The 18,033-nt window shown below is 40.9% G+C and overlaps 1 protein-coding gene across 1 annotated transcript in view; it reads left to right on the top strand.

Moving 5' to 3' along the window:
* The window catches only part of RYR1 (ryanodine receptor 1), a 178,615-nt gene that overhangs the window by 40,349 nt on the left and 120,233 nt on the right, over positions 1-18,033 (top strand). The window contains exons 11-25 of the mRNA XM_018555990.1: positions 239-395; positions 1,911-2,075; positions 2,495-2,616; positions 2,801-2,987; positions 3,135-3,270; positions 4,792-4,887; positions 5,928-6,046; positions 6,793-6,926; positions 8,531-8,772; positions 9,476-9,668; positions 9,757-9,973; positions 11,247-11,351; positions 12,408-12,511; positions 14,164-14,247; positions 14,729-14,888. Coding sequence (XP_018411492.1) covers positions 239-395; positions 1,911-2,075; positions 2,495-2,616; positions 2,801-2,987; positions 3,135-3,270; positions 4,792-4,887; positions 5,928-6,046; positions 6,793-6,926; positions 8,531-8,772; positions 9,476-9,668; positions 9,757-9,973; positions 11,247-11,351; positions 12,408-12,511; positions 14,164-14,247; positions 14,729-14,888 — 2,221 coding nt within the window. The remainder of the gene's footprint in view (positions 1-238; positions 396-1,910; positions 2,076-2,494; positions 2,617-2,800; positions 2,988-3,134; positions 3,271-4,791; positions 4,888-5,927; positions 6,047-6,792; positions 6,927-8,530; positions 8,773-9,475; positions 9,669-9,756; positions 9,974-11,246; positions 11,352-12,407; positions 12,512-14,163; positions 14,248-14,728; positions 14,889-18,033) is intronic.

Raw genomic sequence — 18,033 nt, 5'->3', positions numbered from 1 at the left:
TTCAATCTCCATAATAATAAGGTGTATTTAAAAATACAATCAGGGAGTAGCAACCTCTAATAATGACTACAGAGTTGTGTCAATATAGGAACTTAAGTGCAGAGATATCAGTGGCAGAGTTCTGGAGAGATATAAGAAATTGTCACAATATTTATTTCTCAGGCATCTACCAAAAACTGAAATTTAAGCTTTGGGTCAACTGAGGTTTTTGCTGCATTAATCTTGTTTTCATCTGCAGCTGGAGTGGGAGCCACATGAGATGGGGACTGCCATTCCGTTTACGTCATGTGACTACAGGGCGATATTTAGGTCGTGAGGAAGAAAAGGGCTTGGTGCTGTTTGACACTGAGAAAGCCAACACGAAAGCCACTGCCTTCTGCTTCCGGATTTCCAAGGTATCAGAAAGTTGTCAGCTTGTGGATTATATTTTGATTTTACATATAGTAAATAAATAAAAAAATTAATCTCCCTGTATTACAAATGTTTGTTTCTATTAGATTGGAGTTCAAACTTTGACACATCCAAACTCGTTTTCCCTTGCATGTACTTTTTGCTGTTACCTAAATACCTATTTGCCTTGCAATCATATGATACCTAATATGCAGTTTAGAGTTTAGCAGCTTGAAAATCTGTGTCTGTGTCCAAATCCTTTTGTAGACCTGGCTGATTGGCACCACAAGGTACATAGCACCGCTCAGTTATGACATGCTGAGGTGGGGAGAATTGCCCCACACTAGTCCTATTTTTTTTTATTGCTTCCAGATGTATCCGACCCTTATAGTAATGGATGGATTTTTTTCATATAAAAGAGTGTTTTTTTTCTGAAATGTCTTTAGGCTTATTCTATGGATTGCCCCTGGGAGGAGATAAGACCTCATTAGACCTGTTAGTTGGCTTTGGACACCCATGCCATAGTCAAAGAAGATCAATATTCCTATGAAAGACTGAAATATCCCTATAAAAAAACTTTTGTAACCTCAAATATTATTACCTGACTCTAATATGAAACCAAATTCAGTAATCATACTTGGTATGGTAAAATAACAAGGGTATGTTGTGGTTCTTTTGAGTTTATCTTTAATCACCCTATTGCCTGTATTGGTCTACTGAACCTGGAGTAACTAAATGGAGACATTTTCCATGACAGCCTTCCTTGCCTTGGGAGCTACAAAAGATGCCTCTAGAAAGCTACCGTGGTTCTTTGTACTACTCTCTAATACACAAACTTGATTTTTCCTTTCCTTCGTGAACAGGAAGCTTTACTTACAGCAACCCTTTCCTTTGCCAGTCTTTTCAGAAATAATTGCCAGATATTAAACAATTCACCTATAAAGAACTAACTGATATATTCATAGGGAACAAAAACTCTACTCCAGTCTGTCCCCCTAGACCCAGTTTTTTCCTTATTGTGCAATGCACTGCCATTTTGCCTTCTTGCACAGGTAAATTACTGATCACAGCCTGGATTACAAATACATCTCTGCCCTTGTTATAAGAGTCATATGACACCGCTCTCTGCATATGTCATTGGGAATGGCCACTGAGGACTTAACTCTGCACTTTAACTAAGGGCCCATTTAGATTTATGCATTGTAATGACGTGTGTCCTACTGTGATGCATTGTGGTGTCATTCATTGTAAATGGCACTCCCAGTAGTGGCCACCTTTCACATACCATGCATTGTGGTGTTCTGAAGTGGAAAAAAACTGTGTGGTAGCAGTCCATTAGTAATGAATAGTTATCCCTAATGTCACGCATGTTAATGTGTGATGGAATACATAGCGAAACACACTAGAACAGATTGCATAAGTGTGATCCACTCTATGAATCAAAAGTTGCATTGTTGTTTGACCAACTCCATTTAAAAATGCTGTCTGTTATAACTCTTTGCATTTTCACACCATTTCAGGAAAAGTTGGATGTTGCTCCTAAGAAAGACGTGGAAGGAATGGGAGCTGCGGAGATCAAATACGGCGAGTCGATGTGCTTTGTTCAACATGTGAAGAGTGCTCTCTGGCTCACATATGCTGCTGCAGATTCCAAAGTTGTTCGACTGGGGCCTTTAAAGCGCAAGGTAAGCATGAACAATACTGGGTGCATCTGTCTCTCCAGCTTTTTTTTAACATGGGCTTTATTAAACAAAACCTTTGCTGATGGATATATGGAAGCTGTTATTGTTATATTACTGGAAATGTTAGTTGTCTGATTGTAGTGGTAATCCAGAGCCTTCAATACTTCTTGAATCGCTTATCTAGTCCAAGTATACGGATCAGGAATTCTAAGTTCACTTAGAGTTTACTTACTGCATGTTTTTTTTGGATAAGGGATGGAAAAAGTATTGAAATAAGAACCAGACAGGCAACTAGCCTTTCCAAAAGTAGGCCAAGAATGGCAGCCTTCATATTTCTCTCAGTACACATTTCCTTAAAGTAGGTTAGCTTAAGTGGTTGGGAATCTAAATATCTTTTTTATGGTTTATGTTGATTTTTGCAGGCCATCTTGCATCAAGAAGGTCATATGGATGATGCATTGTCACTGTCTCGCTCACAAAGAGAGGAATCCCAAGCAGCCAGAATGATATACAGTACAGCTGGCCTTTTCAACTTATTCATTAAGTAAGTCTAATAGGGGTCAATCCAGTAGTTATAAATTCTGCATTGCTACATCACTAAATGAGAACTAAAGAGGGCATTGAACGCGGGAAGCAGTAGCAAAGCGTTCATGGTGAATGGTCATAATTCTTCAGGTCAGCTTATTATAATCTTCACACTTTATGGTGGTTTTTTGTCCATTATCCAGGGGTCTGGACAGCTTGACTGGAAAGAACAAGCCTTCAAAGCCGATCTCTCTACCCATAGACATGGTCCTTCTAACCCTGCAAGATTTGATTGGCTATTTCCAGCACCCAGAAGAGGAGCTACAACATGAGGAGAAACAGACCAAGCTACGGTCTCTTAAAAATCGGCAGAACCTCTTCCAGGAAGAAGTGAGCACTCATTAAATCATGTTTATTTACAGTCTTTTCTATTCATTTGAAAATTATGCTTGAATTCAGTTTGTGAATTATTATTTATCATTCTAACTAACTCATATCCACTATTCATAGTTACTAATTGTATTTGTTCCTCTGCAGGGAATAATTTCACTTGTCTTGGACTGTATAGACAGACTGAATGTCTATAGCACAGCTGCACACTTTGCAGAGTTTGCTGGTGAAGAAGCAGCTGAGTCCTGGAAAGAGATTGTGAACTTGCTATATGAATTACTTGGTATGTACAATTACCTCTAAATGGGAAAGTTGTTTCACTGTGCTAATGCCTGCAGAAGATCTTCATCTATTTAGTACAAAATGTCATTCCATGCTTTTGAAGAACAAATACACTTGCATTGCTAGGCTCTATCATTCCAGTGGGTCTTCTGGAGGGTGTTTTGGGTTTTAGGCCTGGCAGCTAATGCCTGTAGGGTAATGCAATTCTATATGTTCACATCTGATTCAGGGGAGTATAGCAACATGGGAAGACCTATAATTTAGGTTTAACCCATATACAATTCAGCATCTACTTTCCAGATGGAAATGTTTTATCTATCTGCACTCTATGGCTAAATGTATGTGGACACCTTCTCATCACACCTATATGAACTTGTTGGACATTCCACTCCAATACCATGGGCATTAAAAAAGAGATGGCAATCCCCCTTTCAGCTTTACCAGCTTTCACTCCTCTGGGAAGTTTTTTTAATAAGCTTTTTGAATTGTGACTGTGGGAATTTGTGCCAATTAAGCCAAAAGAGCATTTATGAGCTCAGGCACTGATGTTGCATGAAAAGACCCATCTCGTAATTGACATTTTAATCCATCCAATGGGAGTTCAATAGAGCTGAAGGCAGGAGACTTTGCAGGCTGCTGGTGTTCTTCCTTACCATGTTTGTCACACCATGTTCATATAAATATGGATATGTGCACTTGAACTCAATAATTTGGAGGGGTGTCCACATTTTTTGAGCTTATTATCTATCTATCTATCTATCTATCTATCTATCTATCTATCTATCTATCTATCTATCTATCTATCTATCTATCTATCGCTCCTTAATGGCCTGGGTAAAGTAATGAGATAGAAAATGTTACTATAGTAGTGTTAATAAAGTAAATGCAACATGTATTATAAACATCCAGTTAACCTTTGTAGTTCTGTTCAGTCAGTCTTATTTTGTGTGTACTTTGTTAAAAAAAGGGAAATATATAAATGTATAAGGATTTACATTATGGGCAAGTTCAAAACCTTAACTATAAAGTTAGCTTTTAAATGTTGGTTTGATAGCTCAAAGCGCAATGATGAAAACACTGATAAAAGTCAAAGTGCTACAAATGCATACAGCTATAGGTGGACAGAAGTCTCACTAATAATGAATAATGGCCAGAAAGACATCTACATGTCCATAGTCATACTGCCACTATACAAGGACCTTATGAGATGTTCTTCTAAACTTGGCTATTGGTTGGCACAAAGCAAGTGCCAGTCTTGTTCCCCTTTCCTCATAGAAGAAGGAATAAACAGTGCCGGTTTGCCTAGAGATTGTTCAGTATTTTGGGAACTATGTGTATTATTGATCACATCCAACAGTTGGAAGTGCTTGTTTTGGACCCCTAGGAAACTATACATTGCTTAGTCTTCAATCATGACAAGCGGTGTTCACAACCAACATGAGCAATTTATTTATATTATATTTGTTCTGCATAAATGTTATATTTCTCTTCATATTATATTGTTGTTTTTTTTATCACTCAGCGGCTCTGATAAGGGGAAATCGATCCAATTGCGCTTTGTTCTCCAATAACTTGGACTGGGTCGTCAGCAAACTGGATCGGCTGGAAGCTTCTTCAGGTAAGGGATAAAGACTTGCCATATAACATGCACTTCCTGATGCAGAACTAGTCATGCATCCAACATTCCACTTTGTTAGAGTATAAAAGCAGATGTCTAGTTCATTGGCTGGTTTCTGTTAATAGCATTAACCATTTTTCCTTTGCTTAAGACTGTAGAACCCTTTCTTTCAAGATGTCTAAAATAAGGAGTGTGTGTGTTGGCATATATAGTATCCAATTAGACTAATAGCTGGAGACTGAAAGGAAGAATCAAACCTGATTGGCTGCTGTAGGTCAATATGGGCATTTCTTATGCATGTCAATCATAAACTGGGCAAAAAATGTGACGCAAACTCAGTGAGATGAGACTACCATGAGTGAAGTCTTGGAACATTGTTAACTATGTAAAGGATCTGCAAAACACAGGAAAGAGTCTCCTGGCATCTATACCAGGGTACAATTTCTAATTGTGTTTCCTTAGTTTTTCAACGGGTTAATATCACAATCTTGCAGGCATGTTGCTGAAGTTGGCTTGTGAATATGTGTGATTAGCTGCACATCCTGTGATCTTGTGTCTGCTGAGCTGTAATAAACTGTGCTTTGTTGCCAGACACTGGATGACACCTATAGTACCTTTGACAAGTCAGAATTGTTGTCAGAATTGTTGCAGTATGATTACTGGGGTACATCCAGCTAGAAGATAATGACTGGTCATGTTCAGTTATATGATCACATAGTTAAAATAGCATTGTTTTCAGTGAGTCAGACATGACTGGTAAACGTCTACTATATCAGAAAAGAACAACGAGGCACAAGAATTGTGCATCACCGTTATACATAAAGCAGAGCTTGCTTATGAAATGAACAAATATGGCTGCCGCCATGTGCATTTAATATATAAATACAAACAAATACAACATTAAGCTGCTTACATTCACATGCATATCTATACAATATTTTCTTGAATTAACTAAAATGTAGTTGGTCTGTCTTTGTCATCCTTTAGATTTATTACATGTGGGATTTCTGTTGTTGATCTGCTCTCTCTTTCTGTTTCAGGCATTTTGGAGGTTTTGTACTGTGTACTGATTGAAAGTCCTGAAGTTCTGAATATTATAAAGGAAAATCACATCAAATCCATTATTTCTCTGCTCGATAAACATGGACGGAATCACAAGGTAATTGGCGACTTTGACATTAACCAACTTAGGGCCAGATTCACCATTAGGCACAGTGGGTGACAAGGTTAATTGTCCCAGCATAGTCATTGGCCACACATTTCTTCCTATGATTAGTAAAAATACTGGCATCTCATAGTTATTTGCACATTGTCACTATATACTATGCCAGATAAGGGGGATATATTTTGGGCCATCAAAGGTTGTGGGCCTACAGGCTCCACGGATGGAAGTCCAGTTCAGCACTTGATTTTTATTCAGCTATTAATTTCTGTCTGGGTTGTTTAAAACAACTCAAGGATCAACAAAGTCCTGGTTAGTCTATTAGAAGGTCATCGATGGGTTTACCAAGAATGACTGCACATTGTGTTGTAGCAAAGGGCATCATCATTTATCTTTGTACATGATACTACAAAACATCAAACGATCCATTTGCTTAGTGGGGTACTTAACTGTGCAAAATGCAGTAAAGAGTCTTAAAGTCCATCTCCATAATGCGCATCAGCACTTTGATGTATCAAACAAGATCTATGGTTAGGCCATCATAATAATGCTTCTTGATCCTCCCCTGCCCTAAAAGTGATCAGTATCCAGGTTTTGTTGTTCCAGTCGCCCTTATGTAACTGCGCAAATGATACATCCATCTGTGACTGAACTGCTGCAAGCTTATAATCCAACAACTGCTGTGTAATGCAGATCATTGTTGCTCTCTGCATGAACTGACACTTTTTTTTAATTTCCCCCAGGTTCTGGATGTCCTCTGCTCTCTCTGTGTGTGTAATGGGGTAGCTGTAAGATCCAATCAGAATCTTATCACGGAGAACCTGCTACCACGAAGAGAACTGCTTCTCCAGACTAGAATGATCAACTATGTCACCAGGTGATTAGCTTTCTTTGGCTTTTTAAAAGGCAAAGACCTACTGCTTTTGAAGTATCTTATTCATAATACCCAATTATACAAGGTTTGACATTTTTAATGTACTTTATATGCCAAAAATTGCATTATAGAGGGCTCTCCATAAAACAACTGCCATACATTGTTAATTGTAGGACATTTTAGGACAATTTTAGGACTAAATACCTGGTTTACTTTTCATAGCCTATCTCATTCCACACAGCATAGCCATCTTTTCCATTTCTCCCTGGGATTATTTAGGCTTGGAGAAGTGGAAAAGTTGAAAATTAGAAGTTGACTGGAAAAGTTGAACAGTATTATGGGAGGAGTTGACTAGGGAGCTGGAAAGCAGGAGGTCTAGGGAAGAGCGGAATGGACGGTTAGTGTGATATTTTGAGACAAGGTCTGAGATTTATCCAGGGGCAGAGTTGGGGATGGCTTTATAAGTGACTGTTAATATTTTGAATTTTATCCTCTGGGCGAGTGGAAGCCAGTGCAGGGAGTTGCAATAGTCAAGACGAGAGATAACAAGTGAGTGTATGAGTAGTTTTGCGGTGTCATTGGTGAGGAAGGGGCGTATTTTGGAGATGTTACGAAGGTGAAGGCAGCAGCTTATTGTCCTAAATATTCAGGTGATAGCTTTGATAGAAAGAATTAAGGAGTTAAGAAGCAGGATTGTGTTTGCCATAATGGCCCTTGTGGGCTAGTGCCTAGGACAGCAGGATTAGGGGAGTGTTATCAATCCTAAAAACCTAAAAAATGTGATAAACTGTTTTCCTACTTTGATTCTTAGTTATGGCATCTGCATAAAGAGAACTGTAGGGGGAAGGGGTGTGCAGAAGATGTTTATATGGGTCAGAAGGCTCTGTATAGTTTAAAAAGCTTAAAACATCTTTTATTTTTTGGTCTGTATAGTTGAAAGGCAGTTCTGCATATAAACCAGATGCCATGCTGCTCTAATTGCACATTCTAGCATTAGTTTTTACTAAAATAATCACATTAAAAGGGGTGGATCTAGTAGGAAAGGAAATTATTTAGTTGTGTCTAGGGCTGTTTGATGTCTATCTACAGTTCTGGCTGGAAGGAAAACTAAGTTAAAACAATGTTTGTTAAAGATTTGTCATAATATTGCAGTCATGGACCAACTGTCTCTACCTAAAGTGGACTTATGGCCACTCAAGTATTGATATAGTCTGAACAAGCAGTTAATGAGCTTTAGAACGAGCCCTCAATGGCCTTTATGGGAGCTATTTATTGTCAAATTTACAACAAAGGCGCTGAAGTCATTCTCTCAGCAGATCAGCTACCTTGCCCCCTACCTGCCAACCCAGACATATGCAAATACTTGAACCGTCTTTAGTCAGGCCACAGGTTTACAAGATTAAGCTCTTGCAAATAACAATTTTGATAAGTATAGAATATTAGAGTTGTTAAAGTTGCATCAAACTGGTGTGGTGTGGAAACTATTTCAGAAGTGGCAGGTTCTATCTTTAAGTATTAATGTTTTTAGGTGTTTATGTAAGCTACCTCTAGAAAATAATATATGCATTGTAATACCTCACTAATAATACAACTTCTTTGTATTTCAGCATGAGGCCTAATGTCTTCTTGGGCACATGTGAAGGCTCCACTCAGTTCAAGAAGTGGTATTTTGAGGTCATTGTAGATCAGGTGGAATCCTTTGTAACTGCTGAGGCTACTCACCTTCGCGTTGGTTGGGCACTGACTGAGGGCTACAGTCCTTACCCTGGTGCAGGCGAAGGCTGGGGTGCCAATGGAGTCGGTGACGATTTGCACTCCTTTGCTTTTGATGGTCTTCATCTGTGGTCAGGTAAGCCTTAGATCAGAAAATCAAATTGTGGTTTATGGATTTTATAAATACACCCATATTTCTTTTCCACAATTGTAGTCGTAAGGTCTCAGTTCCCTACAGTGAGGAGTAAGTAGACAAACGCACTGTTCTTAGAAAACAAAAGGGAACAGAGCGCCACCTCCGTGTGTAAAATCGTTTATTACAATAAATAAAACAAGGGATAAAAGTACTCACAAACAAACGTTTTCATCAGGCTTTAACAACAAACGAGAGGCCACACTGTCTGTTGACCCAACATGGTATCCCCCCGACTATGTAACACGGTAGTATCCGGTCACATTGTTCTTGCAGTTCCAAATGCTTTACTTCAGCCTTCTTAGATGGAAGGGCACATGGTTATCTGGTCAATAGGACATACTAATAAATGCTGTTGTTCTGGCTGCTTCCTTACAATTTGCCTGGTAAACACCAAAAGCAGGCTCTGTAGTATCCCAGGTCACAAAGAATCCCAGTTGGACATTTGAGCTCTCTGGTCCTCTAACCCTGGCTTAAAGCACAACTTCTACCAAGCTTCAGATGTGACCTGTGTCCCCGTGGAGCAGATTTCTGTTCTTTATGGCACCCATTACCTGTGAAGGAAGCAATGGCAAATCTCTATAATGATACCCCTATAAATTATTATTAATCAATTCAATATTTTCATGTGTGTATTTCATAACAGGTCGGGTGTGCAGGACTGTAGCCTCCCACAACCAACACTTGTTAACAGCTGATGATGTGGTCAGCTGCTGCCTGGATTTGACCGTACCAAGCATTTCATTCCGATTCAATGGGCATCCAGTACAGGGCATGTTTGAGGACTTTAACTTGGATGGCCTTTTCTTTCCAGTTGCAAGCTTCTCAGCTGGAATTAAGTAAGCAAAGAAACATTCTCTAATATTTTTAATACATTATTGACTTTGCTGCCATTCTAAAGGTTTTCTTTTTGTCTATCCTCTTCAGAATTCGCTTCCTTCTGGGAGGTCGCCATGGCGATTTCAAGTTCCTACCACCTCCAGGTTACGCCCCAGCCTATGAAGCGCTACTGCCTCGGGATCGTATGAGGGTGGAGCCAATCAAAGAATACAAGCATGACGTGGGAGAAATCCGTAATCTGTTGGGACCCACTAAATCCCTCTGCCACACCTCTTTTGTCCCCTGCCCTGTGGATACTGTACAGGTAAGAGGTTAATTCAAAGCAAAATATGTTTTAGACATGATAAATTAAAAACGTAATGGTATAGTGAATGAAAAGATGGATTTCTAAATGCAGTTTGGTCACCTTGGATCACTTATAACTTATAGGAGGAATATCCACGGTTGTGTTGGTAGTTTACCAGTAAAGTTTCTAGATATTCAGATATTTCTGTTTGCCCATTTTACCCTTTTAACTCATACCTTTCATTATTATGTTCTTTATTTTTGTTGCATTCCGTTCCTTGTGTAAGAAGATGCAACAGTCTTCTTGAGCCATCGGGACCCACCTGAGGATAAGATAAAGGGACTGAAATCCCAAATGACCTTAGTGTTGGGAAACTCATGTAGGTACCCAAACCCTGCCCAGACTCTTCAAAGATTACAAGGACTTTTCTATATGTTTGACTGTATATGTGCCTATTGGCGTACATATACAGTCAAAGCGTATCTCTTGGTTGTGTCTACGTATTTAACAAATCTTGGATATTCCTATGATGTTGTGATTGGAATGCAACTGAGGCCAAAACTTTTTTGTTTATGATAGAGTGGAGAAGTATTAGACCATCTGCATCAGGTTTTTATTGCTGTCTGTGTCCCCATAGGAAGATTTACTCTCTCTGTTTGTCCTGGTTACTGTTGTCACTGAAAGAAAATTCTAAATTTTTGGTTGTCACCAGAACAAGAATAGATGGGAAATCTTACAATAGGACACTAGTTGACCTGCTCACTACCAGGGATTTCCTTCTCTTTGGAAGGCTTTCCTCTAATTTCCTGTTGTGGTTTTCGGACTGGAAGTGAAGGGAACTCTCCACATGGGACACAGAGGAGAAAAAAAAGCTGCCAGTGGTTATAACCCTCCCTTACTCAATCCAAATATAAAAAAAGAGGTTTTGGCTTCAGTTCTACTTTAAGTCTTTGAAACGGTACAACTTATTTGGTTGTACTTTAATGTCTAAAGAAAATATGATTTAAATTATTATAGATCATACTGTATACTCTACAATAGTAGAACAAACAGGGGATAAACAGTTCTCAGAAGATAAAGGCTGGAGAGGGTGTAATAGGTGACCTTTGCAAAAATTGGGTATCATTTAAAGTCTACTCATGCACAGAAAATTCCCAATGCTCAGAATGATGTCACCTGGGCCATTGTTCTGTAGCATTATCATAGAACTGAAGCTTGCAAAATCGAAACGGAACTCCTGTTTAGGAAGTTTAGCCCGGTTCTCACATACAATCGTTTTCTCTCTGTACAGATTGTCCTTCCTCCTCACTTGGAACGAATCCGTGAAAAGTTGGCAGAGAACATACATGAACTGTGGGCCCTTACGAGGATTGAACAAGGATGGACTTATGGACCTGTATGTATTCCACTAAATTATGTTTTTTCTTTTTAAACTGAAAACCCAAATTTGCTAAAAAAAAAAAGAAGTAAAATCATTATGTTCCAGTATTGTAGGGCCTTAGACTGACATGAACTCTAAAGGAGAAAATAAACATACAGAATAAAGCTGCCGGAATATATTATATACTGTGTGAATCTGCAGTTCTTCCTGTGTTCACCGCTAGATGGCAGCTGAACTCCATAGCAAAATTATACTCTCTGGTCGCCTTCAGCATAGCTCAATCCTATTAACACTAAGGAATCCTTATAAATTACTTTTAGGTCTCAGGGAACCCCTGCTAAAAGTTAATATTGGTAAATTAGCATGAAAAGTAAGTTAAAATACATGAATAACTAAAAAAAAGAATGAGGAATACGGCATATTTTGTGTATTTGACACCCGCTCTATTGACAATTATTTTCAGCAATAATAATTAAATAAATGAAAAGTAATGAATGCCAGAAAAGAAATACAATCAGTGAAAATTTTAGCGTTCCTTAGATCAATGGTCAGTGAAGTGTCCCCTTACACCAGTGGTCAGTGGAGAAAGGCTCTCCTCGATTGCTGGTCATTTGGAGAAGGTCCACCTTACATTGGTGGCCAGTGGGAAAAATGTTCCTAACTTTGGTGGCCAATGGGAAGAATGTCCTTTTCTTTGGTGGCCAGTGGGTGGGAAGAATGCTCCTTACAATGGTGATCAGTGGGAAAAATGCTCCTCACATTTAGGTTAGTGGGAATGTGCTCCTTACAGAAAGCCAAAATCATCATTGCTGATTGGTGTCAGTGGTTACATATTTGAGGCAGACCTTGCTATTTGCTCAAGGCACCCCTAGCAACTTTTGGAGGAACCCTAAGTTTCCACAGAACCTTGGTTAAGAAAAGCTGGCACAGACTGTGCTAGCATACACTATTTATAATTATATGTATAAGAATAGCAAAGTACAATTGACACAGGTTTTGTCAAGTTCCTTTTATCTCTGACATCCTGTTTGACTTGAAGCTCCACCACACCAACATTTGTTTCTTCTTCAGATCCGGGATGACAACAAGAGACTACATCCATGTCTTCTCGATTTTCACAGTCTGCCTGAGCCAGAGAGGAACTACAACCTGCTCATGTCTGGAGAAACCTTGAAGTATGTACAGTAAACTTAAGAATAAGAACTGTGATTCAACGAAAGAGGAAATATATACTCTGCAATTGCTTATATCTCATTTTGAAGAATTGTTAGCTATCTGGCTGTAAACAATATTATCTGCAAAGTCACTGGGAAAATTCTGAATTAAAGTACATATACTATATACCTATTGTATATGCCTATGATAAAACCTACTTGCATAGATTGCTCTGCCTACAAGCAGCTCTAGGCTTCTTCTTCTAGACATAGAAGTCCTTTGTTCATCCTGTTATTATATGGGGGAGTTTATGTTTTTTACAAGTGCAAAGACATCATCATCTCCTCCTCCAGTACACAGTCCTAATGAAGGTAGTGCACCTCCCCAAAATGCAAATGCTCAGGAGCAACTGTTATGCCATGAAAAGAGTTTTAGGCTTACCATACTGTGGGGTCAACTAGAAAAAGCACTAGATTCCCCCATCCACAGTAAACTAAAATTCTCCCCCTGATGGCTGTTCCCAAACCCAGTTGATTGGCTGCAGTCATTGTTCGACTGACAATTTTTCAACCAGCTTCTTTGACAAAAGCCAATTGAAATTTGACTTTTGTCCAGCCAGGTGATACTGGTACGGCCACCCACGGATCAAAGTTTTGCTGTTTCAGCAAGAAATGAACAAAATTCGATCCAAGTATGGCAAACTTTAGGCTAGGGCTGCATTAGTGACTCTTTGCTACTAAGAGATTTAATGACTCATTGGCAGTCACCTCATAAGAAGCACACTGCAATTAAAGGGACACTAAACTCAGGAGTCTCAAATCTTAAAAATACATTCAAGTACCTAACTATTAACAAAATGTATCTTATTTGTGTATCACTCAGCTGGAGATCCTCAAATCATCTCTGAATTGGTGCTGACACTGTCCTTCCTTCTGGAGTGTGGCTTATTTTGTTCCCCATGGTCCCTATGTGTGTTGTCAAGTAGCCACCGCTCCAAGCTCACTCCCGTGATGGACTACAATCTCACATCTAGTTTAGTAATTTTTATTGAAATTATAGTCCATCACAGGAGCGAGCTTGGAGCGGTGACTACTTTAAAGTAGCCACCCTCCAGAAGGAAGGACAGTGTCAGCACCAATTCAGAGATGATTTGAGGATTTAGGCTGTGCAGCGTGCACGGCCGTATCTGGCCACTCCCGGGAAGGACAGCTGCTGTGTGTGACTTGTATGCAGCCGCCTGTTCTTCTCTATGGGAGTACGCTGCCTTACGCCGCCCAACCCTCACCCGAACTGCATATCCGTGCAGGTGTCCGTACTCATACCCAGATAGGATCGATCCTGTCTGCGTCTGAGCACAGACATCCGCACCCGCAAGGATTTGCAGTTCGGGTGAGCGTACAGTGGCGTAAGGCCACATACTCCCATAGAGAAGAAAAGACTGCTGCGTACAAATCACACGCAGCACCTGTCCTTCCCGGGAGCGCACGGTACGGCCGCGCTGACACTTTACTCTCTCAGTAGCAAAGAGATTTAATCATCAGTGTAACCCTAGCCTTACCCAACATAATAACATGCTTTAATATAACACATACGCACTATTAATTGAATAAAGGTTTACTAAATGTCTGCTTTTTTTGCCTTTTTTACATTCTATCTTCTATCCTCTTTGCAGGACACTCTTAGCTCTGGGTTGCCATGTTGGAATTGCGGATGAAAAAGCTGAAGAAAACCTGAAAAAGATAAAACTTCCCAAAACGTGAGTATCGGGTAACTGCTTCAGACTATAAGATCGCAGTGGACCCTCTGTATCTAAATGCTTCTAATAATATTTGAAATTTCTGTTGGTTTTCTTACCTGCAGTAAAAATATAACAACTTGAATTTAGTTACTATAGAATCTATTTATAATCAATTTTCATGGCCGTTTGCCCTGTGAATATGTGTGAATGTTCAATCTGTGCGGACATTTGCCAAAATTAACATTCTTTCGTTTTTTTTACAAGGCAATGTATTTTCAACAATACATTGCATTGTAAAAAAAAACTTAAAGAACGTTCAGTTTGTCCTATATCCACACAGATTGAATGTTCACAAATATTCACAGGGCCCTGCCGATATATAGTTTATAAATAGACCCCCAAGTCTTTCCTTTTTTTAGGCACTTTTAAGCAGAAACCTCAAAGCAATAATGGGTAGGGGGGTTAAAAATAGTGACATTTTTTACATTTAATTATTAAGGTACATGATGTCCAATGGATATAAACCAGCCCCCCTTGACCTTTCCCATGTCAAGCTGACACCAGCCCAGAACACCTTGGTGGACAAACTGGCAGAGAACGGGCACAATGTGTGGGCAAGAGACAGAGTACAGCAAGGATGGACATACAGCATAATGCAGGTAAAGTGCATTTAGACATAAATTGTATCTGTGGCAAGGCGCATTCAAGTATGGACATCCAAGTATTACATTTTCTTAAAATGTATTTATTACAAGTATTTGTATAGCACCCACACTTTATGCAGCGATTTACATAGTTGCACACTCACACCAGTCCCTGCCCTCAAAGAGCTTACAATCTAAAATCTCTATCTCACATGCATACATACAGGTCTGATTTAGACAGGAGCCAATTAACCTTTCAGTATGTTGTAGCACCCATCACCTTTTGTGACGTACCTACTATGCATTTAGAGATATGTCAGGGCTGTAGACAGCCTGGCTGAATTTGTAGCAGCCAGCACATGGTTAATCCCAGGTGTCCAACCTTGTCTGTACCCCCCAGGGCGGAGTGAGACTCTGACATTGTGGGACAGCCAATGAGTGACATCGTAGTATGTGTACAGGGTAGCAGCCAGTCACTGGGCTTCTAGCAGCCAGTGGTACCTGCTGAAAAGGGTACATATATGGGTGGGAGCTGCCATGTGCTTGCTCTCTTGCCTGGACCAGCCATGGATTGAGGTTGGGTCCTGTTCGGCCTGCCCCCAGGTTAGGCAGAAGCCTGGGCATTGGCTGAGTGGCTGGAAGAGAGGGTTCCTTGGAGGCCTACAGCCAGGAGAATGCCTGAAAGAAGGAAGAACCAGGACCAGTGACCTTGAAGTGCCTTGGATTAGCACGGACTTCAGAGTGGGGTCAGTGTTCTTTCATAGATGGTGGAGATGCTCTCCCTTTAAGATAGAATCCTGTGAGTCTGGCGCTAAGGAGGCCTGTGCACCTAGACCCTATACCCTCTCTCCCTAATTAGAAGTGAATAAACTGTTTAACCAGCATCCTACAACTGGAGTGGACCTCAATTTATGGGCAGCAAGAAGAGGGCGGTTAATGTTAATGGGGCAGTCGGAAATATATCCCTAGACTGACTAGATATGTACCTGTTCATCCAGTGGCTCCTTCGGGGGTGAGCGCTACACGTGGGGGCTCGTCCGGGATCCATTCTAGTTGTTTGAGCAGTTTCTGAGTATTTTTATGCTGCCGTAACCCATAGCAACCGACCCAGTAACAGTGGAATTTATGCCCCAAACTGCTATTGTTGTGTCCTGGATGTCCCTAGCAACTAAAGAGACTGTTTCTGTGATCCTGTGTGTTTCTGAACAAGAGAAATTTGATTTATTCTGAGAAAATGTAATTTCTGGACTGAGTACAGTTTCTGCTGGGAGAGAGGGGGTTAACAGACTCCAGTGAAGATGAGCAGCCTGCCAACAAGAAGGGGAGGAGTTTCTAGATGCTTCTGGCGCCCTCTAGCCCGACCACGTGAGCAGATAAGAGCGCGCTGGCAATCACGCTGCAGCTGCTGTGAGACACGTGGAGAGATGCTAGAGTGATTGCTGCCCTTGCTGTGAGAGAGAGTGAGCAAGCATGGCCGGGGATCGTTTGCCTGCAACGGAGATGCTGCCAACACTTACCTCTGACGTCATCAACCCTCCGATCTCCAGCAGCCGTGGAAGAGGCCTCCTCAACCGGCTTCTTGAAGAATCAGTACCCGGAGCGTGACCTCTACCTGCGGAGCCGCCGACGAGACCCGGTAAGACCATGGGGTTACAGGGGTAGGCGAGAGTTCCTGGGGCCCAGACCGTTTACAAGATAGCACCCGTCCTGACCACCGGGACTGTAGTTACCTCTCACGTCACCACCGCGCCCACTAGGGCAGAAGGGGGATTCAGCTCACAGTCATCCAGCACTGTCTTCCTTAGCGCGGTCTCTAAGCTGAGCACGGAGGATTGGAACGGGAGTTCCGAAGAGGAGGGTCAACCCTCGGTGTTGCCTACCACCGAGACTCAAGGGGGCCCTATGTGGTCCAAACTAGATTTCGGGGACCCAGAGTCAGAATCCGACCATGGAGAAGTCACCTTGGATGTAGTGGTCAAGCAGACTGTCCGCAAAACCACCAGCTGGCCTGATTGTCGGGAGAAGCCGAGCGCTGCTGCAACCCAGGTAGAGACCAAAAGATCCCCTGAGACACCCGTATTGGATGGATGTGAAATTTGATGTGTGTCTGTTAACCTGGAGTTATGGGAGACATATCCATCAGGACAAGGTGGTTATCAAAAGACCAGGCCCCAAGGACTTTGTTTATTTCATCACTACGATAGATAAGAAGAACCGGTCATTACTTTGCCAGACCCTAGGTTCTACTGGTGAGAAGTACCAGGACTACTGTAAAAGAAAAAAAGTTTGTAACCTGCTAAAGATGCGTACCCAGAGTGGAGAAGTTGTGGTTTACACCACTGCGAAAGATCTTCGAGTTTCTATTTCTTTAATGTTGTTCCTTTTTTTTCCTGCGTTTTTCTGAAAAAAAACGAATAATGCCCTCAAGTGGCTAAGTTTGGAACGTTCCCAAGATTTGTGCCCAGGAGTCAGGACTCTTTATGGATCACTTCTGTGTTTAGTGGCATTAATGTCGGTCGCCGAGAATAGACTGCTGATTCCTCTGCTCCTTGTACCCGGATGAGGATGATGTACAGAACTCATGCTGATGATTATTTGCCACTTTGTTCAAATAACTCTGTGCCTGGAAGTAAGGATTGCGCATACCCAATACTTCTTCCAAGAACTGATTCATTTTTTTTGGAGTAAGAACTCCGCCCTCAGATCACTTTCTAAGTATCTCCCTGCTCTCTTTGAAAAAAGAGAGTGCTAGCCAAAATATGTTGGGGACCCTTTACTACTTTTTTTGTTGTTCCCATTTACTTTTGTTGGGGAACAATAGATGTGAACTCTCATCATTACTAACTGTTTGATATATGCAGTATGTCATAGATAGATAGCATAGGATTATTGTTTAGGAATACTAATTTGCTGCTTCGGCTGAGGCAGGTGTATATAGTTCTTCAGGACTACGTGTCAAGATGGTCCCGGTGGGGACTGCAACCCATTTCATCTGTCGCTTGGATTTCGTGTCCAGAGGGTATTCCGGCTGGAATGTATGTCACCCCCTGGACCCGGTCGCTACAGTTGAGGATAGGATTGCTTGCAGTGAGAGCAGAGTTTCACTCCATAGGGAGTCAGGCTCTGGCCTCTTGTACATCAGGATGTGTATATATATATA

The sequence above is a fragment of the Nanorana parkeri genome, unplaced genomic scaffold (genome assembly GCF_000935625.1).
Source record: "Nanorana parkeri isolate BGI_ZX_2015 unplaced genomic scaffold, ASM93562v1 scaffold221, whole genome shotgun sequence".
Taxonomy (NCBI): domain Eukaryota; kingdom Metazoa; phylum Chordata; class Amphibia; order Anura; family Dicroglossidae; genus Nanorana; species Nanorana parkeri.
This window is presented reverse-complemented; position numbering and strand designations above follow the sequence as displayed.